Here is a 23,460-nt window from a genome sequence, read left to right on the forward strand (position 1 = left end):
AAAATTTGCGCTTGGAATGGTTAGTTTTTTATCCAGACAAGTTTCGACTTTTTAACTGAAAAAGAAAGATATTGCGATGCTCTGTGGAATCGATCACCTAACCACACACAAAGGGTCTCCCTGGTGTTTTTTTTGGGGGGGGGGGTCGCAAAATGAATTGTTTGTGATGTATTGCATGTGCAAAAATTATTTGAATTGAAACAAGTCAATTGAACCTAAAGTACTGACTAAAGACGTTTACAAAATTTCCTGTCAAGTGTCATGTCTGTTTTAAACTAAAAAATGCTTTCTTGGCGCGCTTCCCACTCAAAGTTCGAACATGTTGGCCCTGAAAGCGCCTCTTGAAAACTGGAGAGAGTGGGTCAGTCAGAAATGGTTTTTGTAAAATATTACCCAAGAGACCTGTTGGAAATATGGGGCATCTAGATTTGAGGAGAGGGGGGATGAGAAGTTGACCCGCCACTCGCCCTGATTTGAGCAATTACAATCTAATAGAAAGAGGCACTTAGCATAGTGGTAAGGCTCTCACTTAGAGATCGTGTAATTGATCCCCTATCATTGCAATGATAGTGTGTGAGGACGAGCTCTCACTTGACCTCTAGCCTCAGGTCTACCACAGCCTGACCGATGACGGCAGCAATAGTGGTACCATTTGAAAGTTCTAGACGCAAAAATGGCCTTGCGCTGCAAAAAAGCTTCGCTCTACAAAATAACTTAGTTTGAAGCGTGCGGAAATAAGAGAAACGGACTATGCTTAGACAGGCTAAATAGCCTTTCATAGATCCTCTGCGAATCGCAGAAACCACAATAAGTTAAGCTAATAATTTTTGCGAACTAGAGAGAGTATATGTAAAATATCCAAAAATTATATTCAGCAGACTTTTTGAACTGGTATATTTTGTTTTAGCGTACCTCGGCTCTCTTTTTTCTTATTAATTTGTTTCTTAGTTACTATATTATCCGCCCATTATAAGAATTTCTACCAGACTTAGTATGCACAACCACCGAAAATATCTGATTATTTTGTATAAACAAGAGCTTTTAAAGAATCATAAAAATAACATTAGCTGCAATAAAGCTGTTTTGAATAACTTGACGGGAGTTTTTGTGTCATTCTGATTGGTATTATAAATACTGCAGACTATTGTTCTTAGCTTTTTTCGTCATTTCTAAATTTATCGTTGCATATTTTTACTCTTCAATGGTCAAAACTGACTTTCAAATGTCCCATTTTTAAAAACGAACTCAGTGGCATTTTTAAAAACGAACTCAGTGGCATTTTTAAAAACGAATTCATTTTATGAGCTCTAGCTCGGACGAATTATTGCAAAATGCTCTTTATTTTGTTAATGATTGACATATGGCTAAGTGCAGCCCAGTCCAAAAGTTTTAGTTTCAATTTTGGACCTAAATATAATGACCAGTTTCTTACTAAATCACTATCTGGATGCTCCAAGCCTTACAGTTTGCCTTCTGGTTTTCAATTTGGTGGACAGCCTCGAAATGAGCTTTTCGTTTGTGTGTTTGGAGTAGTAACATTTGATTCACCGATGAAAGATAAATACGATCCAAATAATTTTGAATCTTCAACTACAGCGATGATAGCTCCTTTCTACGCAGATTCATACACTGTGGACAATCTTCTAGACTCGATGTGTAATTTGACAGTTTATTCATATCAAAGCGATTATCCACGAGAACCAATATGCGATTTTTACACCGGTGGGTCGAGCTGGCAAACATTCAACTTTAAAACACGGGCTACACGCGGGGAAGAAAAAACGTACAATAAAAGTGATCTTAGTTCGATCACGAGCGATGATGATTTCACGAAAGACATTTATGGAATCGTTGGGTCCGAAGACCCGAACTTGTTCAACAATGTTTTCAAACGTGAAATGAGTTCAAATGATCGTTTAGACGCAAACACTTTGCTCGAAAACGATATCCAAGGGTTTTCATGTGACTGGGGCTATGTTGTGACGTGGAATAAGGTTGCAGCGTTTCCAGGAATTCTGGACGCTTTCAATAGCTTCCAGATGGCTCTGGTTTGCGGCACTGCGACGACAAGTGGCACTCAAAAACGGTGTTTTGCAATTTTTCACTTCATAGACTTGCAGTGGACTATCGGTCTCTTTGGTTTTAATCAAAGCCAAGGTATCAGTGGGTTTAACAATGGAAATGGTGCGTAACTAAATAAGAAAGTAATTTCTATCTTGCAGTTACATACATTCCCTCGCAAAAAGTTATCAATAATTTTAATTAACAACATATTAAGCCCATTTTTAATATCAACATGTTTATAAAAAAAAGGAGAACTATGACATCGGGGGCTGATTCAAAATTTGAAAAAATTTTAAAGGTGATTGCGTGCGCTATCAAATTTTAGCCATTTTAAATCTGATTTGAATTGCAGAAAAATTTTAAAAGTTTTTGCGTCACGAAGAAAATAAAACTTAGGCTAAAAATTCGCTTATTGCGTTTTTGTTCATTTAAGTGGCGCTGTGTTTTTCTTTGGTTAAGTTATGAAATTCAGACAAATTTGATTTTATTGGCGCTTTTGTGCAGTTTTATACGCTCGGTGCGTTTTTTCGCCACCAAAAAATTGCAAGTTTTAGTGCAAAATTTATCGCGAACTTTATCGATATAAAACTGAAATCTGTTGTGTAAAACTTTAATTATCGGACTATCGTTTCTCTGCTTGTTTTTGTCGGTTTAAGGTCCAACGCATGGAACTTCTTCAGCATCATTGTTGTCCTTAAAAGATTCGAACTATAATTGAAAATCGGTCTGTAGTTTATAAATTTACCAACTTTGATTTTGTATAATTATTACTATTTTAACTTGAATGAGTTCGGCTTATGTTAAATCGACTTATTAACCGCACTTTGCGTCGTGTAAACTGCAAAACTGTGTTCATATGCTTTTTTGTGTTTAAAAGAATGGGGCGTTAAAAAATAGCTCATAACTTTCTATGACATTTTGTTTTCGGCTCAACTGGTGTCTATTCATGATTTTGAATATTTAATTAGCGGTGTTGGTGATGGTTATTTTGGCAAGTTTTCCTCAAAGCGAAGATTATTCTCGAAAAATGTGCGCAGTTTTTTTTCCGACCGAAAAAAATTCTGGGTCTTTGTTGCTCCCGACTTTTTTTCCGTCTGCTTATTTACATCGCTGTCTTTGTGTTATTTCGCGAGTTTTGCGAAGTTCTGATTCGCCTCTGTGTTTTATGAGGAAAATTCTTTTAATCGGTTGTACTAGAATTAACCCAAGTTTTGCCTGTGTAGAAGCAGAAAACGCAGAGAAAAAAAATAGCTATTGACCCAGTTAAATCAACTTGATTATTGAAACATTTTTAAAAAATTTTTATACTAAAAACAAAAAGCCACCATTAATGAAGGTTTTTAAAAATGAAAGAAATTTGGATAGCATGTCTTTTTCATCAGCTGAGCTGTTTAAAAAAGATATAATTTTTTGTTGTCTGTTAACGCAACAACACTTTATTTTTTATCGAACACTTTTCCTACACTCATGGCTATTTTTTGTTAATCACACTAACTAGAACATGTGAAAGGTGGTTGGTGAGTAATCTGAGTTATCTGATCTTCCATTATTTTTGTTTTTGTGTCAGTTTGTTTGCTTCGATGTTTTGATTTTTACTAGTTTATCTGATCGAAAAACTAAAAAAATGGTTAAAGCATTTTTTAGTTTTTAAAAATCAAAAATACGCCTTTTTAAGGACTTTCTGTTTCTGTTTTTAGGATTTGTAATATTTTTACTGACTTCAGTCTATTATTAAAACTTTACCTTTGCGATTAACAAGGGAGTTGCAACGAGGTACTAATCGCTTCCTGTACGGAACTTTTTTTGAAAGATTTTGCAATAGATTGAAATTCATTCAACCATCCAGCGCGTTTGGGGTAGCGGTAATAGACTTGCTGAGGACTACAAAAGCTTGTAGTTCGATCCGGCCGTAATGTTTTTTTTTCTGGAAACTAGAAGTTTCAGCCTTTTTGGGCTATCGTTCGTCTGTTTATTTTTATCGGCTTAGTTCACGTTCCCCGTCTCTGTTGAAGGTTCAGCTTTCTTTTAAATTTGCCAATGATTTTTTAAAATTTCATAGTTGTTCATAGTTATAGATAATTTAGCTGGGAATCTTTTATGGGGACTTTCGGCTTGCAAAATTTTTAATAATCCTTAATATTTTTCAAAGAAAAGATTTCTTTGTTCGAATTTTTTTAATTTGTAAAATTTTGAATTCAGTCGATTTATAATGACAAAATTCCAACCCAAGCAATTTTTTTTCTTCAAAACAACTTTCCAACAGATTCACCGAGCAATTTTCTCTAATCTGAACTTTTTTCATCCAACAGTCATGTTTGGGTCATGTCAGCCTATGAATTACCCGTTTTTATCACAATTTGTTTTTCAATTTGGTTCTATTTTTACCAACTTCGCTCTTACAAGCGAAACAAGATACAGGTGCGTGTGCATCGTTTTAGGGCGTAGTTTTAGATTTGGTACCACTTCGTAAAAATTTTTGTCAAGGGAATTTAATTTTCATTTATTTTATCAAGGAAAATTGGCACAAAGAAATGCAAATTTTGCTACATTTTTTCTCGACATTTCAAAGCTTCTTTTTCGACTTGCGGCTTTTAATTCATCTATATATGTTAGTTTGTCAAACTATTTCTATTTTCTATTGCGAGTGGTGCTAAGCTCTGCTCTGCCTCTGTGTTCAAAAGTATATGTGACGATTATTTCAAATGCGTTTATTTCAAGTATTTTTATTGTTTACATTTTTCTTAAGATTTTTCAAGTTTCAGTAGTTTTTTTTTGCGTTTGCTAAGTGCACTTTTGCCTATGCACAAGCAGAAAACGCAGTGGAATGAAAAAATTTTTTGATCCAGTCTTATCAACTTATTTATTGAAACGAATTCTTAAAATTATTATATTAAAACAAAAAGTCACCTTCAATGAATTTTTTGAAAATAAAAAAAATTGGATAATATGTAATTTTTGGAAGTTCATCAGCTTTTTTTTTAAAAGTTATAAACTACTGTTTTCTTTTTACTCAACAACACTTTGTTTTTCATTGAACACCTTTCCAAATGTCTTTTGGCTATCTTTTGTTACTCATAGTAACTAACATAAGTGAAAGATAGTTAATGACCAATTTGAGTTATCTGATCGTCGGTCCGTCATCTTAATGTTTATCTTGTATCGCAAGCTCTGCTCTGCCTCTGTGTTCAAAAATATGATGACGATTATTCAAAAAGCGTTTTTTGTGTTCTGTTTTTTGTTTCTTTGTTCCCTAGAATGATTAACAGAGTTGTTCTCGATAATGATAAATCTTTGAAACCCTTTTTGCGATTTGATCAAATTACAGACAGAAGATAGTTTCTTCAAATTGTTTCCGTTAAAAATATATTTTAGTTTTCTGACGCTGATTGTTTTACACGCAGTTTTGAGGAAACGCAGTTTTACATAACCTTGAATAAAAACGATTTTGTTTCGCAAGTTTTCTGCTGTTCTGAATTTTTGTTATTTGATTTTTCCTAATAAGTGCTCTGCACTTCAAACTTGAAAAAGTATTATATTTTCCCCTAATTATTTCTAGTATGTATACATATTCTTTGTTTGTTATAAGTTATAACTTCAATTGTTTTGGTCCAGCGAATTACATGTGTTTAAAGCAAAAATGGGAAGGAAACCGGGATTCATTTTTAGTCAAGGAGCACATGTTAAATTTTTTGAAAAAGATTTTTTACTTGAACTTAGTTTGTGCATTTATTGAAATGAAGGTCCTTGTTAAGATTCAATTGACTCAACTAAAATAGAAAAATAGAAATGATAAATGATGGCTGTTGTGCTCATCAAATAAATTATTCTGTGTTTTACATTTTTAGTATATTCCTTTTCGTTAAACGAGCTATCTATCCAGCTTAGTATCGTATTACGAAGCAGGGGCGGATATAGGATTTTCTCGAAAAGGGGGGGGTATGATAGTTGATTTTCAAAAAAATGTCGTAAATTTTGTCGACTTTTATTTAGGTCGACCAAATTGATTTTCTGAGCTCTCCGAAATCAGTATAAAGACCGCATTTCGACAAAGTTTTCTGCGCTGCAGGCAATTTTTGAAAAAAAAAAGTTCGAAAAGGGCATTTTTAGGCAATATTTGGAAAATTTTGACCAAAAATTTGCGTTATTTCGCCCCCCCCCCCTCAAATTTGGTATATTTTGGCGCCCAAGGCGGGCGCCTTTAGAAAAGTTATAGGGTCCGTCAGTAAAAAATAGATATCTCAAAATAATACAAAGGGGGACCTTTGGGTAGGCAGGGGGTCGATTCCCCGAGGAGGGGGGGCTTCCGCCGCCCCCCCCTAAATCGGCTGGTGTTACGAAGTGCTTTTTTTGTAGGCTAACTCGCTACTAAAATTGCTCATTTGTTGACAATTATGGTTCAATGCATAGCATCGGCAACTTACTAGCACGTGTATCTGCTCAATTGCTGACTTCTGTTTGTATATTTCCAAGAGAACCTGGAGCAGATGCGGTACTCGTGAAGGGTCATGGACTCCTAATCAACACAACAGGTCAAATGCTTGTTCCGGCATAAGTCAGAAATTTTATTTTATTTATGTTTAACTTCTCTATTTTCACCTTTTCTTTCTTCACGTTTTAAATCTTTTTAGCAAAAAGCCAAAAACCCAGATTGCGCCTCGCGGCCTGACTAGGTAAGGTTAACTTGAAATCATTTTTAATTCGATTTTTGCGTTATGTTTTGAAACTTAAGCTCCAAAATTTTTCAAAAATTGAGAAGAGCTAACGAGCAGTTTTCTTACAGCAGTTGATTTTTGTGACAAAACTAAGAAAAGGAGTCATGTTTTTGAAATCAAAATAACTCTAGATGTTACTGTGCACTTCTTTTATCGAAAACTAACTTCCCAAATTTGAGATTTTGTGATGATTAGAGATAGCGCGTAGAAGCTCCCGTGCACTAGCGACCATTGATATTTTCTTACAATGAAACTTATTGTCTTATGTTGGTGTATTTCCAAGAGAACCTGGAGAAGATGCGGTAATTGTGAAGAATCGTGGACTCGTAATCAACAGAGCAAGTCAAATATCTATTTGCGGCATAAATCAGGAATTTTTAAATTATTTTTTCAACTTTTCTAGTTTCACTTTTCCTTTCCTTCACGTTTTAATCTTTTTAGAGCTATTTATCACCGTTTTATCGCTTGTGTTTGCGAAGTTCAGCGTCGCTTCTGGGTCAAATTTAGCTCCTTTCGGTTAGGTTGTCTTTTCATCGACGAAGTTATGTTTCATCAAATTTTTTTGGCATGGAGTCATGGATATTGGATGACACGATACGACGATAAGGCTTTTTAATAATGATTTACAAAAATTTTATGTTTTTGATTGATCAATTTTTGAAATTTTTATTTTTTGGTTCGACATTTTAATTGGACTTTTCTCTTGAACCTAATTTTTATATCAAATGATTAGAAAAGTTAGCAATTCAATTTTGCCTGTTTTCTATCTTTTTATAATGTTTTAGTTTTTTCTAGTTTTTCTAGTTTTTTCTCCCTAAAAATAAAATGCAAACTTCAGCAAAATATCAACATGAAAAATGCCAAATATTAATTGGCTTAAAAAGAGTGCTTTTAACCAATTGAACTATGTCCTCCTTGAATTGATTCTAGAGGGAGATGGTTAACTTGGTAGCGTTGACTGATGTGTACTAAATGATGCGAGGGAGTCTTTTTTATTCAAATAATCAGTCAAGGCATGTGTTACTTAGTATAATAGCTACTGAATGGTGAAAGATCTTAATTCAAAGCCCATTTCAGGAAAAATATACACTCTGCCATTCTCAAAAACACCTGCTGTTCGTAATCTGTGGGCTTATTCTAACATCGGCAATGACGGAATTTGGGCGTTTGAGCTGAACGAATCGGATTCTTCTCCGGTCCAGGAGATGGGTCCTCTTCCCATTGATTTGCTGGATATTCAAGCGATATGCGATGGACCCTTGGAACCATCTTTGGTGCAGAAAGGAAAAGAAAGTGTTCAATTCACTGTTTCAGACTGCGATCTCCCGCCCAATTTCAAAGTGGGCTTGAAATTTCAGAAAGAAGAGTCAGTTCGAGAGGCTACTTACGATGCGAATACTCGAGTTGTTACAACTGATTCACTAGATGTTAGTTTTACTGGACCTTCGGCTGTGTATATCACCCTTGACGAAGTGCCTTTGTCAGGGGAGAAATTTTTGTTTGTATATACCCACAAGGATTCAAATTATACGTTGGAAGTCGATTCTGTGGTCGGCAGCAACGTTTCTGTATCATTTCATAACTGCCCTAAAAACATCACAGATTTGAGCGTTAAATGTAAGTTTTAATTATGTTCTATTTTACAGAAAGATTACTTGAATTGAAGAGGTAACCCATTTAATAGAAGGTCATCTAGTTTGTCATTAAAATCATTGTGTATTTACTTGTTCATGCACTTTTTTGGCTACTTTTCTGGGCTGGTTAATATTGCCTCACCCTCAAACAACGAGCGCTGATCATGGTTATCCTCGAATAACCGACCTTTTGATTGCGAGCTGGAGACGCAACCACTTCACCACGCTCCCTTAGATCCTAAAAATTTCTCTGCAGATAAAAACAAAGTCGACATGCTGTGTTAAATTAACCTGAAATTTTTTTAAATTCAATTTCTGCATTTTGTTTTGAAACTGAAGCTCAGAAAATTGAAAAATTGAAAAGAGTAAACGAGCAGTTTTTCATAGCAGGTGACTTTTGTGACGAAAATGAAAATGGAGTCATGTTTTTGAAAACAAAGTATTTATATATGTTACTGTGCACTTCTTTTATCGAAAGCTAACCGCTTAAATCTGAGATTAAGTGTCGAATAGAGATGACGTGTAGAAACTCCTCGCCACTAGCGGCCATTGACACTTTTTTTTACAAAGAAACTTATTGCTGGGCCTGTTTTCAATTCATGATTTTTCGGAAATGACCCTTCCATATCTGAGATTTATGGTTCAATCCAAAAATTGGTTTCTGGAAAACTCTTTTGCATAGGTGTCTACGCTCAATTTTTTTGGCACAAAATTAAGGCCCTCGGAAAAAGGCAAAATTTTGATGTTTTGACCGTTTTTTTTTAAAATTTTTTGATTATCTGGAGAATTACTCTCTGAATTCTGAGACTTTGGGTTCAAAGGATTTTATGGGTTGTGGGAAACTCCGTGCATAAACGGTTACTCTCAATTTTTTTACACAAAAAAGTATATCCCTCGAAAAAGTCAAATTGTCGAAGTTGTGATCGTCTTCGAAGTTTTTTGTCTTTTCTAAAAACCAACCTCCCAAATCTGCAGGATGAACGTATATAAGTACAAGGGATATAACGGGTAGGGGAAGCTCCTCTGCATCAGAGGCCGCTCACAAATGTTTTTTGCCCTTTTTAGGTTTTTCGAGTTTTCCAAAACTACCCTTCCATACCTGACATTCATGGTTCAATCCAGAGGATGGGTTATAGGAATATCCTCTGAATACAATACTACGCCCAGAGGTTGGTTTGTAGGAAGCTCCTCTGAATAAAATACTACGCCCCTACGTGAAAAAAAATGGTGCTCCTCCGAAAATCAAAATTTTTGATGTTTAGACCGTTTTGTAAAAGTTTTCGACCTACCTTCAAATTCGGAGTTATTGGGTTCAAACGAGCTTACAGGTTGCATGAATTTTGTCAGCGCCCAATTTTTGAACAAAAAAAGCTTTAGTTTTCAGAAATGTCAAGTTTTTGATTTGAGGACAGTTTTTTGGATTTTTCTCGATAACAAATTTTTCAAATATGATTTTATATGTTGAATCAAAACAACGAGTTAATGAAAATCTCTCTTTTTAAATGGCCTCAAGTTTAAAACATTACGGCCTTAAAGCAAGTCAAAGTAATGAAATTTTGATGATTTTTTCGAAACTTTGTGAATTTGCTCGAAAACTACCGTGCCAATTCTCATGTTAAATGTTGGGGTTCTTTCCTAATCTAGCGCGCCACTACCTGTTTTTTTTGCAGAAAATATTATCGATTTCTGAAAGTCACGTTTTTTAAACCGTTATGACACAGCTAAGATTCCAAACAAAGTGCAGTTTTTGAGTTATTGCATTTTTTCTTGCATCAGTATAACATTTTCGAAGAAAATCAAACACGTACCACCAGCTTTGACCGTTTTTTTTTAAAAAGTTTTTTTTTTTGATTATCTGTAGAAATTTTCTCTGAATTCTGAGACTTTGGGTTCAAAGGATATTATGGGTTGGGGAAGCTCCCTGCATAAACGGCTACTCTCAATACAATTCTACGCCTCTACGTGAAATGAAAAATGGTGCTCCTCGGAAAAGAAAAAGTGTTGATGTTTAGACCGTTTTGTAAAAGTTTTTGGCATATCTCGCGACCTACTTTCAAAATTTGAATTATTGGGTTCAAACGAGCTGACAAGTTGCGTGAATTTTGTCAGCGCCCAATTTTTTTAACACAAAAAGCTATAAATTTCAGAAATGTCAAGTTTTTGATTTGAGGACAGTTTTTTGGAATATTATATGTTGAATCAAAACAACGAGTTAATGAAGGCCTCTCTTTTTAAATGGCCCTAAGTTTAAAAAGTTACGGCCTTAAAGCAAGTCAAAGTATTGAAATTTTGATAATTTTTTCGAAACTTTGTGAATTTGCTCGAAAACTACCGTGCCAGTTCTCATGTTAATTGTTGGGGTTCTTTCCTAATCTAGCGCGCCACTACCGTTTTTTTTTGCAGAAAATATTATGAATTTCGGAAAGTCACGTTTTTTTTACCGTTTAACACAGCTAAGATTCTGAGCAAAGTGCAGTTTTTGAGTTAATGCATTTCTTCTTGCATCAGTATAACATTTTCGAAGAAATTCAAACACGTACCACCAGCTTTGGCTGGACCCACTGGTTGTCTTTTTATTGAGACTTACCAAAAATTGGTTTCATCTAGTTTTTCTCTCATTTGTTTTTGCTTTTTCCGACCTGCGTTCAAAACAAACATCAAAAAAATCGCATCAAATAAGTACAGCCAAATTCAGCTGCACCGCTAGTTTTTTTTATTGAGGAAGGCGAAAAATCTGGTTCACCTAGTATTTTTTAAAAAATTTCAAGCTTTTCTGCTCATGTTTGTTTTTGTTTGTTTTGTATCGCAAGTGGTCCGAAGCTCCGCTTCTGTTTTATAATTTTTTTTTCGTTTAAACAGTTTCGGCTGAAGCTATATTAGCTTACTTTCTTCAGCGCCCAACTTTTTTAACACGAAAAGCTATGATTTTCGGAAATGTCAATTTTTGATTTTTGACAGTTTTTGAAATTTTTTCGATAACTCTTTTGCCAAATCTGAGTTTATAGAACTAATCAAAACAATAGGTTGTTAAAGTTTTCCTTTTTTTTGGATTTGCCCAATTTCTTATACAAAAGTTACGGCCTTAAAGCAAGTCAAAGTATTAAAACTTTTTTGGATTTTTCGAAAATTTGTGAGTTTGCTCGGAAATCACAGTGCCAATTCTTAGTTGAAGTGTTCAATCGAGAAAACCAGTTTTGGGAAATTTTTCTGATCTAGCGCGCCCATACTTGCTTTTTTCCAGAAATACTTATAGATTTTGTGAGTCAAGCTTTTGTTTTTTGACCTTTTTGAAACAGCTAAGGTTTTGGGCAAGGTCCAGTTTTTGAAATAATGCATTTAAGTTTGCAACAGTATATTATTCTCAAAGAATACCGAACGCGTACCTCCAGCTTTGGCTGGGCCCCCTTCATTTTTTGCAGAAAAATTTTTGGATTTTGGAACGTCCAGTTTTTTTTTGTTTTGACATGGCTAAGATTTTGAGCAAAGAACAGTTTTTGATTTAATGCATTTCTTATTGCATCAGTATTTCCGTTTCGCTTCTGTGTAAATATTTCTGCTTAACTTTTTTCATCAAATAATTTCGGTTGAAGCTATATTAGCTTACTTTTTTCAGCGCCGAATTGTTTTAACAGAAAAAACTATGGTTTTCAGAAATGTCTAGCTTATGATTTTTGACAATTTTGAATTTTTCTCGATAACTATATTGCCAAATCTGATATATAATGAAACAAAACAATAGGTTTTTGAAAGTTTTTCCTTTTTATTGGCTTCGCACATTTTTTTTTTATAAAAGAAATACTTCCTTAAAGCAAGTCGAAGTATTGCAGCTTTTATGAGTTTTTCGAAACTTTGTGACTTTGCTCGGAAGCTACCGTGCCATTTCTCAGGTTGAGTGTTCAATCAAGAAACTCGGTTTTGGGAATCTTCTGTCCTCTAGCGCGCCACTACTTGCTTTTTTGCAGAAATTTTTATGGATATCGGCAGTAAAGTTTTTGTTTCTTGACCATTTTGAAACAGCTAAGGTTTCGGGCAAGGTCCAGTTTTTGAAATAATGCATTTAACTTTGCAACAGTATATTATTCTCAAAGAATATCAAACACGTACCTCCAGCTTTGGCTGAGCCCTTTTCAGTTTTTTGCAGAAAAATTTTTGGATTTTGGAGCATCCAGTTTTTTTTTGTTTTGACACAGCTAAGATTTTGAGCAAAGTACAGTTTTTGAATTAATGCATTTCTTCTTGCATCAGTATTTCCACTTCGCCTCTGTGTCAATATTTCTGCTCAACTTTTTTTTATCAAATAGTTTCGGTTGAAGCTATATTAGCTTACTTTTTTGAGCGCCCAATTGTTTTAACAGAAAAAAACTCTGGTTTTCGGAAATGTCTAGCTTATGATTTTTGACAATTTTGAATTTTTCTCGATAACTATATTGCCAAATCTGATGTCATGTAATGAATCAAAACAGCAGGTTGCTTAAAGTTTTTCCTTTTTATTGGCTTTGCACAATTTTTTATAAAAGAGTTACGACCTTAAAGCAAGTCAAAGTATTGAAATTTTTATGAGTTTTTCTAAACTTTGTGACTTTGCTCGAATACTACCGAGCCAACTCTCAGGTTGAGTGTTCAATCGAGAAACTCGGTTTTGGGAATATTCTCTGCTCTAGCGCGCGACTACCTGCTCTTTTGCAGAAATATTTATGGATATCGGAAACCAAGTTTTCGTTTCTCGACCGTTTTGAAACAGCTAAGGTTTTGGGCAAAGTCCAGTTTTTGAAATTACGCATTTCTTCCCGCATCACTTTAACAAAGCAGTAGAATATCAAACAGCAGGTACCACCAGCTTTGGCTGAGCCCCAAGTTTCTTATATCGAGACTTATCAAAATATGGGTTCATCTAGTTTTTTCAAAATTTTTTCAAGGAAAACATAAAAAAAATTTCAATTAGGTATTTACAGTTTTCGCTGGACCCTTAGTTTTTTATCGATGCATGCAAAAAATCTGATTGACTTAGTTTTTTCTAATTCTTCGTTTTTTTCCACTTATATTTGTTTTTGTTAGTGTTTTATTGCAAGTGTTATGAAGCTCCGCTTCGCCTCTGTGTGAATATTTGTGTTCAGTTATTTTATTAAACATTTTCGGTTTAAGCTTAATCAGTTTGATCAATTTATATTGCATAATTTTGATGGCAAAATTTTTTCTTGTGCGAATATATATTTCAATACGGATCGGTCGTTAAGACATTTTTGAAACTTAAAAAACTCTAACTCAAAATTTGTTAAGAAAACAGATATATTTTTGGCTAAGTAAGGTCCACCCTCATAATTTTTTGTCTCAGTTATCGCTTGACTAATGACGCTCAATGCTTTGTAGAATTGCTTACAAAAACATTTAAATTAAAATTTTCATTTTTTTTCATCAAAAATTTCGACTTCCGTCTTATTTTGTTGAACTATCAGGCAACACAAATTTGTTCATTTTTTCTAATTTTGTCGGACCAGGAAATTGGCAACATTCAATCGTTCCTAAAAAACGATTTGAAATAAAAGGTGGAGATTTTTTTTGGTTTGCTAAATATTTGCATTCAAAGACGATATTGTATTGTTAGCTTGTATTTGGAGCTATCTCTACCTTTTTAAAAAGTTATGGCCTTAAAGCAAGTCAAAATTTCGAAGTTTTGATGTTTTTTATGCAAACTTTGTGACTTTATTTGAAGACTCTTGTTCTAATTCTCAGATTAAGTGAATAATCGAGAAACCCGGTTTTGGGAATCTTCTCTGCTCTAGTGGCCACGATCTGTTTTTCGTAAAAAAAATTTCTTACAGTCAAGTTTTTGAACGTTTGACTGTTTTTCAGAACTTTTTTTAATCTTTCTTAAAAAATACCCGATCAATTCTGAGATGAAAAATTAAATGAAAAAAAAAAACAGTTAAATGAATGTTTTTTCTGCCGAAGCGGCGTTTCAATTTTTTTGTAAGAGAAATCTGATATCCTGGAGAAAACTCCAATGTCCCGAAAAATTTCCTTTTTCTCTCTTATTTTTGTTGAGAAAAAACTAAGGTTTTAGACAAAATTCAGTTATTGAAGTTACGCATTCATTGCAGCATCTGTTTAATAAACTCAAAAAATATCAAACTTCCAGAATTAGCTGGGCCTCTAGTTTGCTTTCAGCGAAACGTACAAAAAATGTGGCTCATCCAATTTTTTCTGCGTTTTTCTTTTTTGGCGTTCTAAGTTTTTGTAAGAGAAAGATGATTTCCTCGATAAAACTCCAATATCTCAAAAACTTTCACTCTTCTCGCATATTTTTTTTCGAGAAACAAATTGTTCAAATTACGCATTCATTGCCGCATCAGTGTAACAAATTTAAAAAATATCAAATACGTACCTCCAGCTTTAACTGGGCCCCCATTTATCTTTCGAGGGGACATACAAAAAAGTGGGTCATCCCACTTTTTTCAGCTTTTTTCCTTTTTTCGACTTTTATATGTTTGTGTTGTACCGCAAATGGTGCGAAGCTCGGCTTCGCCTCGGTATGAATGTTTGTTTTTTTTTGTGTTTTTTTAATCAAACTGTTTCGGTTTATGCTATATTAGCTTGGTCAAATTACATAGCATAATTTCGAGGCTGAATTTTTGTCTTTCGCTTAAAGTTTTAAAACTTGAAACTTTTAGATCAAAGTTGATTAAGACAACAGTTTACTTTTTAGCTCAATAGCTCTGGTCATAAAATTAATTTTGGGTACATGTAACTATTAATGTACCGCCCCAAAACAACTATTGATTTGGGGTACATGTTTTTTCTTTGAAATTTGGAAGTTAAAGATTTTTGGCAGATGAAGTTGAATAACCAATGCATGCTTAGACCCTAATGGCACTACTCTGGAGGTTACAATTCCAGCGGGCAGTTTACAGTACAGCTACAATATCAATGATACATTCGCAAACAGTGGATCATATGTCGTCGAATTCTCATTGAACGGTTAGAGCTTCGGTCTCAATATTTTTCGCCGTAAAACCTATAACTAAAACGAAACCTGGTTATAAAGATGCGGAAATTGCATGGGCGTGGCTCGATTAGATTTATAATAGGAAATCAGAATATTTTCTACTGCAGTTATACTCAGAGGGCTATTGTACTAGTCAGGGCGGGGTTAAGGGTTAGGTTTAAGGTTACAGTTATATTCTAGACAAGGGATGTTTTTTTATTTCAGTTGTTCGTTTTGGCGATATTCTACAATATCCATATAGTTAACTGAACATAAAGTACGCGTTTTGAGGAGCCTAGGCACACGAAAAAAATTCTTTTCCATATTCGTCCAAAAAATTGCGCAGAAAAGGCCTTTTTGGCCTAATTTTTCAAAATTTTGTCTGCGGCACAGTATTTTAATGCAAAATAAGTCACGTATAGTGTTCGGGGAGAGTTGAGAATAAGACTTCGGTCATCCTATTACAAAAAAGACGAAATTTTTGATTTTTTCAAAAATCTATTCTTCCCTTGAAAAAATCCTAGATCCGCCCCTAATTTAGTTACCCATGTTAACCGCTTCCCCTTTCCGAAAACTAGGGATTATTTTGGCACAACTGGGTGCTCCCGGGATAAATTTGGCGTTATTGACCGCAGTTTTGATAATTTTGGTAAAATTGGCAGCCCTTGATGAGAAGAAACAGCTCTGCGTTTTTTCTAGAGGAAATAGAGATTTTCTTCTAGTTTTACTGAGATATAGGGGTGAACCAAACAAAAATATGGTTCTATATATTGATTAACAATAGATTTTATTTCATTGTTTGAAATCAAAAACAAACTTGTTTTAATCCATTTTACTTTGATAATAGTTTTTTGCGTGTTTTTATTTTACCTTACACTCTGTACAAAATTTCATTAAAATAGATCTAATGATCTATTTTTAACTTCGAAGATGGAGTGTCTTATGGTCCTAAACTCAAGGAAAAATTTTTTAAAAATTTCAATTATATGAGCGTGAGTGCTCATACAATATTGCACATACGTTTTTGTTTCGTTAAAGTTGGTCTGCTGAATGAGTCGGCCTAACTTTCTCATTTTCTGTTTTCATATATTACTAATCAGTAAGCTTGTTCCAAATATTATGAAAAAAATTCAAAGCTCTCATGGAAAGTTTTTACCGACATTGCTTTAAAGCGATACTTTCAATTTCTTTCACTGCTCTGCTGATACAACTCTTATGCAGTCACTGATTCATGAGAAATTTTGCTTGTAAAGTTATTGAAAAATTGATGCAAGAGATACTTCTATTAGACATTTTAGAAGCTAAGAAAACTTGATTGTGTTTCAAATTCAATTTCATTTTTGAAATTGGTTTTTGTTCCTACTATTCGAAAAATGTGGAGGAACTTTGTATTCGGATGTGTTTTAGTTTTTGTTGCCTTTTTTGTTTTGCACGCGAAATCAGGTACCACAAATAATGATTGGAATGGATCGATTGTTAAGTTATATTAAAGCCATTTCACTCGTGATTCGAACAACATTCGAAAATTTTTAAAAAAAAAATATCAGTGACAAGAAAAACTAGATTGAAGTTTTGATTTTTGATCTGATTTCAAGCTAATAAAGTGAGGCTAAGCAGGCCTACAAAAGCTTGTTTATGCTTAATTTAAGCCATGCAAACTTGATTTTACTCGAGTAAATTTTGTTTTTGGATTTTTTAAAGCCAATTTGGGAATCAAAACTTCAACATCAGAAATTTTTTTTTGAGTTTTCTGAGCATTTTTTTTGGTTTTTCTAATCATTTTCCCAAACAATTAACTTGAAATGGGCCTGTTTTACTATGAATAGCGAATATGCCTAAGTTTTTTTTTCATTTTATCGCACCACGCAAATATAACGGCGGTAATTTGAAAAAAAAATCAGGAAAAGTCTCGCAGTTTCGACAAGTTGGTTTTACTTATCAAAAAAAGTCAATCATAAGATTTTCTAGAAATTCAAACAAGGTCGGATCTAGGATTTTTCTTAGCTCTCCCAAAGCACTAAAAAAGACCCTGTTTTGGCCACGTATTCTGCGCCTCAGGCAAAATTTTGAAAGCACAGGCTAAAAAAGCCGTTTTAAGCTTTTTTTTTCCTCAAAATTTTTCCTTAAGCATCCATTCCTCAAAATTCGCCCCTGAATTCAAAGAACTTTAAGGACATCTTTTTTTTTCTTCAGAAATTGAGATTTTTTCAAAAAACATTTTTTTTTTAGTTTTTTTTTTGCGGTCACTGACTTTTTCCAATTGTCTGTTGGCTATTTTTTTGTAAAGCCGTCCTCCGTCAAGAAATTTTTGCGCATTTCACTGTACCCTTAAATATTTCGTGCTCTAAACTCATCCTTGTTTGCATTATCTGATTGAATGTATATGGTAGTTATCGAAACAAGAAATGATGTTTTTTCTCTGAAATGTACATTGAAAAATTAGTTCGAAGCTTCTTATTTTTTGCGTTGCAGGAACATGCGACTCTTTACCCATAGTTCTTCAATCGAATAAGATCGAAGACACTCCTTCGACAAGTTGCTTAGGTTGGGACTCAAATGAAAGTCTGAACAACTATACATCGTGCACAGAACAACTCCGGGTATGGTACCCATGTCCTCGATGGGTTAAAGAGCTTCCAGACAGGTTACCGACACGGGACGAATGGTGGGCTCACCAAGAGGTTGCGAATGGCATATCTGGATGGGAGTATGACATCTGCTGCAACCAAAATGACACCGAGACTCGAGCTAAGCTGGGCAGATCGGGATACTGCAGTAGCGAAGAGTGTGAGTTCAAGCGACGGGCTGCTGGTGATTCCACGCCACAGTTCTGCATCCGGTCGCCACAATTGGCTTGCAATGCTCAGATTAACTCCAACCCCGAAAATATAATGGTATCTAACCAATGTTGTTACGACGACGGTGATAATTTAATAGAATACATCGAGTCTGTTACTACACGACAAGCGGGAAACATGCATCGTGAACATAATTCCATTAAAAATCTAGCTGCGCATTACCTGAGTGAAGTCGAACCCTTTGAAGTTTGCTGTGATAAGCGGCATCATCCATCTAATACTTCTTGCGAAGATATTTACAAAAAGCACCGCCCGACTATCATTGGCGAGTACTGGCCTCGTAACGTCCTCATAAACAGAGGAGACCCCCACTTGCAGACAGTGGACGGAGTGAGCTACCCCTTCATGGGGCTGGGGGTCTACAGGATGCTCATCACTGATGACTCATCTTCTATCGGGGGTCAGACTGAACTACAAGCTAGCATGCGGAGGGTCGGCAACGGGACTGTGTTCAGCGGGATAGCAGTCAAACATGGAAACACTCTCCTAGAAGTGTACCTTGACAAAAGTGCAGCTTTTAAATTAGTGATTAACAACTTCGAGAAGACACTGGGAGAAATTGTCAGGGAATATATCCTGGCCAATGTTGCAGTGGAAGAGAGAGATGATTTGAAAAGCGTTCGATTTCAGTTTCTGGGGAATATGTTGATTGTGGAAGTGTATGTGATTCAGAACTTCCTCAACCTTAAGATCTCAGTTCCTCCCTCGTTCAAGTTTCAGATGAGGGGACTCCTGGGATATTACGACGGAGACCCAGACAACGATTTCGAAGCCTCCAGTTAGTCGCAATTCATTCTTGATGTAATGGAAAATTTTTATAAAAAAAATATGTCAAGTTATTTAATCAAAGGCAACAGTAGCTGTCCATGACAAGCTACTGAGATCTCATGGTTGGACTTTTTCTTGATAAAGATACAGAAATAGGCGATAATGAACAAAAAAGTAAATTTATTGCTAGGTATTTCTCTCTAATCGGTAATTATTCGAATTTCATATCGCTACTTCCTAATCAATGAAAATAAAACCCGTGGAAATGGCTACTTTTTTTTGGAAAATTTGATTTGTGTATCAAAATTAAATGCAGGTTTTTTCATTTTGTTTTGCATACAAGAAAAAATTTTGTTTTTAGATGGATCTGTCGTGAAAGCGAATGGCGATTACTTGCACCTTCATAAAACATTTGGCGAGAGCTGGAAAGTGCCTAGACGAGAGTGGTTGTTCAGACAAGAAGAGACCATAGTTTCCATTGACTCCGACTTTGAAGAAGGACTCCCTTTTGATCCAAACTACGACAACATCATCGCAAATGAACAACTGCGCCTTCTCGCTAATCAGGCTACTTTTCTCAAACTTTAATAAAGATAAAAAATTGTCCATTTTTTCTGATATCTAAGTCTGCGTCTGCTGTTTTGTTGGTAAGCAAAACTATTTTCCGAAATTTCAAGAAAACGGAGAAAAACTAAATAGAACTAGGTCTGCCATACTGTTCTGCTCACCATGCAGTTTCGAAGAAAAGGCAAAAAGCTACCGGTTTAGTCAGTTGATGCCCGCACTCAGTAAAAAGAGAAAATATCGATTATATTACAGTTATAATTGTACTTTTATCAAAATTGTAATTAAATATAAGCGCCAAATTTACATGTTTTAACCATTTGTAATCCGTTATAATGATAAAAATTTTTCGTGACATTATGATAAATTACAATCAATTATAATTGATTTTACTTTTTTCCGAAAATATTTTATTGTCTCTTATAAAGAATTATAATCTATTATAATAGATTATAATCCTTTTTGCTGTCAAAAATCTCTAAAAGTGAGATGTCATGTCACACTCTTTAGTTCACTTGAACACAAAATTTTACCACAAAACAAAAGTTTCATAGAGATCCTTTCATACTAGTTGAAAGAATCCTACGGTAGGTGAACGGTCGAAGACAAAATGGGAAAACAAGAGGGATTATAAACAATTATAATCGATTATAATGGATTTTTCAGCAAAACAATTAAATTAGAAATTTGGATAAAAACAATCGATTATAATCGATTATTATGCATTATAATTGATTATATTTGATTTCAAAAAGAGAGATTATAATCGATTATTAATTGAGTAAAATCGATTTTTTCTCAACTTTTGTAAGACTGGTACTAAAATCGTATTATAGTTGATTATTAACTCTTGAAACTGGTTGCGGGGAACCTGTTTGGGAATTATCATGGTCCATTCAGGCTATGATGGAGTCGAAATCTATAGGAAGGGCCATGTTGTAGGTCTAGTTTTGAATTAAGCCAAAAAAATTGCTTGTAGTTCTTAAACAGGAGCACAACAGCGGTTCGCCCTGATGAGTGGTACAGCTCTTGTATTTGTCCTTTCCCACGTGGATAAATGGTCTTAATCTTAATTAAGATTTGAAGACACTTCGACTTTTTGGTTTTTCTACACTTTTATGCAAGAGCGTCTTCAAATATAAGTGTTTCCCCAAACTCTAACTTTTTCTTGTACCTTTTTCAATATTTTTTTGAAAAATTTTGAATCTTGGAAAATTTGAATACCTATAGCATAACTTTTTATATGATATTATGATAAAAAATGCTACCAGTTTTTAATTTTGACTTTATGTTTAACCGGTTTTAGATATGCCGGGGAGACTCTGCTTGCATGTTAGACGTTGCGTTGGTCGGGAACATCTCAATCTCAGATGCATATACGCAATTCGAAAGTGACATCGAAGCAGCTCGATTTTGGAACGAAAACTTTCGTCTGCTCGAGAAGAACTATTTTTCGAACTTTGAATTTTCAGAAGACGAAACCGCCGACCGCACTTGGTTAATAATTGTCGGGACTTGTATTGTTTCTGTTTTTCTGGTGGTATTATTAGTCTACGTTGTGATGACGTGTTGTGGGCGAAAATTGGGCGGATTGAACAGTCATAACAGAGTCGACGTAGCCGATGAGTTCTGGCTGGACAACAGGAACATCGAAGGAGCAAACTGGAATCACTACCACACTGAGTATCAGGATAGTAAACAACTTGGATGGTAAATTGAAGCGAAAGACAAAATATCTTTGAAGTGAAACTAGAACAGAAACTTGAGCAACGCTTTAGAACAGAACCTTGCTTAGTACATACGAGGCCAAACTGTATTTTGTGAATTGACAAAAATTCAACACGTTCAACAAAGACTTGTCTCTGGACTTCAGTGATCTACACACACAAAATTGTGCCCCTATCCAGAGCACATTTTGGCCTCGTATTTTAATTGAAACTGCAGCTTCACAAAATTGTTTTTTTTTTCAAGTTAAATCATATCAAGAGCTTTATTTGGATAAAAAAGAATAACCGGGCACTTTTTACACTGTTTTACTTTTTTTTCCAATCCATCCTACCCCGCCTCAGGAATTCGACCCCCTGTTGACCCAAAAGGTCCCCCCTTTGTACTGTTCTGAGATATCCATTTTTGGCTGACTCACCCTAAAATTTTTCTAAAGACGCCAATTTATAATATTTTTGAGGGGGTCAAAACTTTTCAAAAATTTGCCTTCGGCGCAGAAATTTTGGTCAAAATGAGCTTTTTATAGTGTTTTGGGAGAGCTCTGCAAAACAATTTGGTCGACCTAAAAAAATTCGACAAAATTTTTGAAAGTTATTTGAAAATCCGCCCCTCACCCCTCGAGAAAGTCCTAGATCCGTCCCTGGTTACATTTATTCCATTCTACGCTATGCTATATTACCCCACGTCTAAAAAATTTCAAATGTTTTTAGCGACAATTCGATGTTATTAACTTTTCTTTTACAATTGAGACCTATTTTTCGAGTCTACAAAACCCTTCAAATTCTGAAATTAGTAAGTTCACGAGAATTGATCGGAAAATTGTTTAATCTGTGAGATCTTTGTACAATTTTGTTAGAAACCTAAATTTTAGAAGCCAAATTTATTAGCACTAACGACAAAAGAACAAATATGTAGTATAACAGACTATTGTAAATTTAATGAAGCCTTTCATAGCAAAATATTCTCGTTGGTCAAAAAATCATTTTGTATTTTCGGCCAAGTTCCACTGCTTGTCTAAAAGCCTCCGTTAAAGATTAAAAACATGTCGATCACTGCCATCTGATTTAGTAAAAGCAACCTGACTACACAACTAGTCTCATGAACTGCTAACATCTCAACAACTACCTCTAACGATGGCTCAGAAATTAACAGTTTAGGAGAAACCAATCAAGCAAAAATCAAGCAAAAGCATACGAATTCTTAGGTTGAAATATAGTTGATGTTTCAACCCAAGACGCTCAAGGCTGCCTTAACCTTTGCTTCAAAGCTACTTCAGCGATATACTGACTAAACTGCGAAAGTACAAGAAGTTTCTAGCTAACGAAGATTTAAATTTGTTCAGCAGCATATCACAAGTGCAAAGCACTTCTGCGGCAATCAGCATCAGCTGGAAGCCCAAATACTACTTAAAAAGGTTAACCAAGAACGTCATCTCTACTACCAATGCTGATTTCACAACTCAGACTTTTACTATCGACTCAAACTCGACCAATTCTAATTCTCCTCAACCAAACATTTAACATTTCTCTGACTTCACACAAAACAGCGTCATCGCGATTACAAAAGTTTCTTTGAGAACTAACTTAACTGCTGTCAAACTAGTTCTATCCAACTTCGGTGTATTCCTACACTACTATTTTTTGTTTCCATCAAGATCAATCACTACTAACAAGCCAGTTTAAAACACGACGTTGGGTGCCCAGATAGCAACAGGTAGTGAGGTGTGAGAAATCGGCAAAAACAGTAGTAAAGTCAAAAGCAGAGACGGTATGTCCAATGAAAAGCGATTTGTTTGGAAATCTTGAACTCTTGAAAATTCCTCTAACTCTTCAAAGTTTCCGTAGATCAGAGGTACGGTTATGATAAAAAACAAAATTTTTGCTTAAGCTGCTCAGGCCATCTCAGTTTTAGTGAATGCTCATCTACTCAGCGATATTTCATCAACAACTTTCGGAGAAAAAAAAACATTTTGGTATCCACAGCAGCTCAACTTGACTCATTATCAATTTCTATTATTCCGTTAGAAACCTTCCAAATGGCATCTACCATTATTGCAACAACATAATTGAAAAAACTGCAGCAGCATTACAAAACAGCTCAATCTCGACGTTTCAAATCAAGTCAACAGCAACAGCTAAACGTGCGAAATGTTT

General features: G+C 34.8%; 2 protein-coding genes across 2 annotated transcripts in view; one reads left to right on the plus strand and one right to left on the minus strand.

Moving 5' to 3' along the window:
* LOC134839045 (dipeptidyl peptidase 3-like) overlaps nucleotides 1-23,460 on the minus strand; it is a 239,635-nt gene that overhangs the window by 162,615 nt on the left and 53,560 nt on the right. The window lies entirely within an intron of this gene.
* On the plus strand, nucleotides 1,104-21,600 carry LOC134840302 (uncharacterized). The gene is made up of 6 exons (XM_063856054.1): nucleotides 1,104-2,184; nucleotides 7,854-8,393; nucleotides 15,269-15,385; nucleotides 17,865-19,028; nucleotides 19,380-19,585; nucleotides 20,889-21,600. Exons 1-6 carry the CDS (start codon nucleotides 1,332-1,334, stop codon nucleotides 21,294-21,296), a joined length of 3,288 nt encoding a protein of 1,095 aa, XP_063712124.1. The 5' UTR covers nucleotides 1,104-1,331; the 3' UTR covers nucleotides 21,297-21,600.

Source organism: Symsagittifera roscoffensis, chromosome 2 (genome assembly GCF_963678635.1).
Source record: "Symsagittifera roscoffensis chromosome 2, txSymRosc1.1, whole genome shotgun sequence".
Taxonomy (NCBI): domain Eukaryota; kingdom Metazoa; phylum Xenacoelomorpha; order Acoela; family Convolutidae; genus Symsagittifera; species Symsagittifera roscoffensis.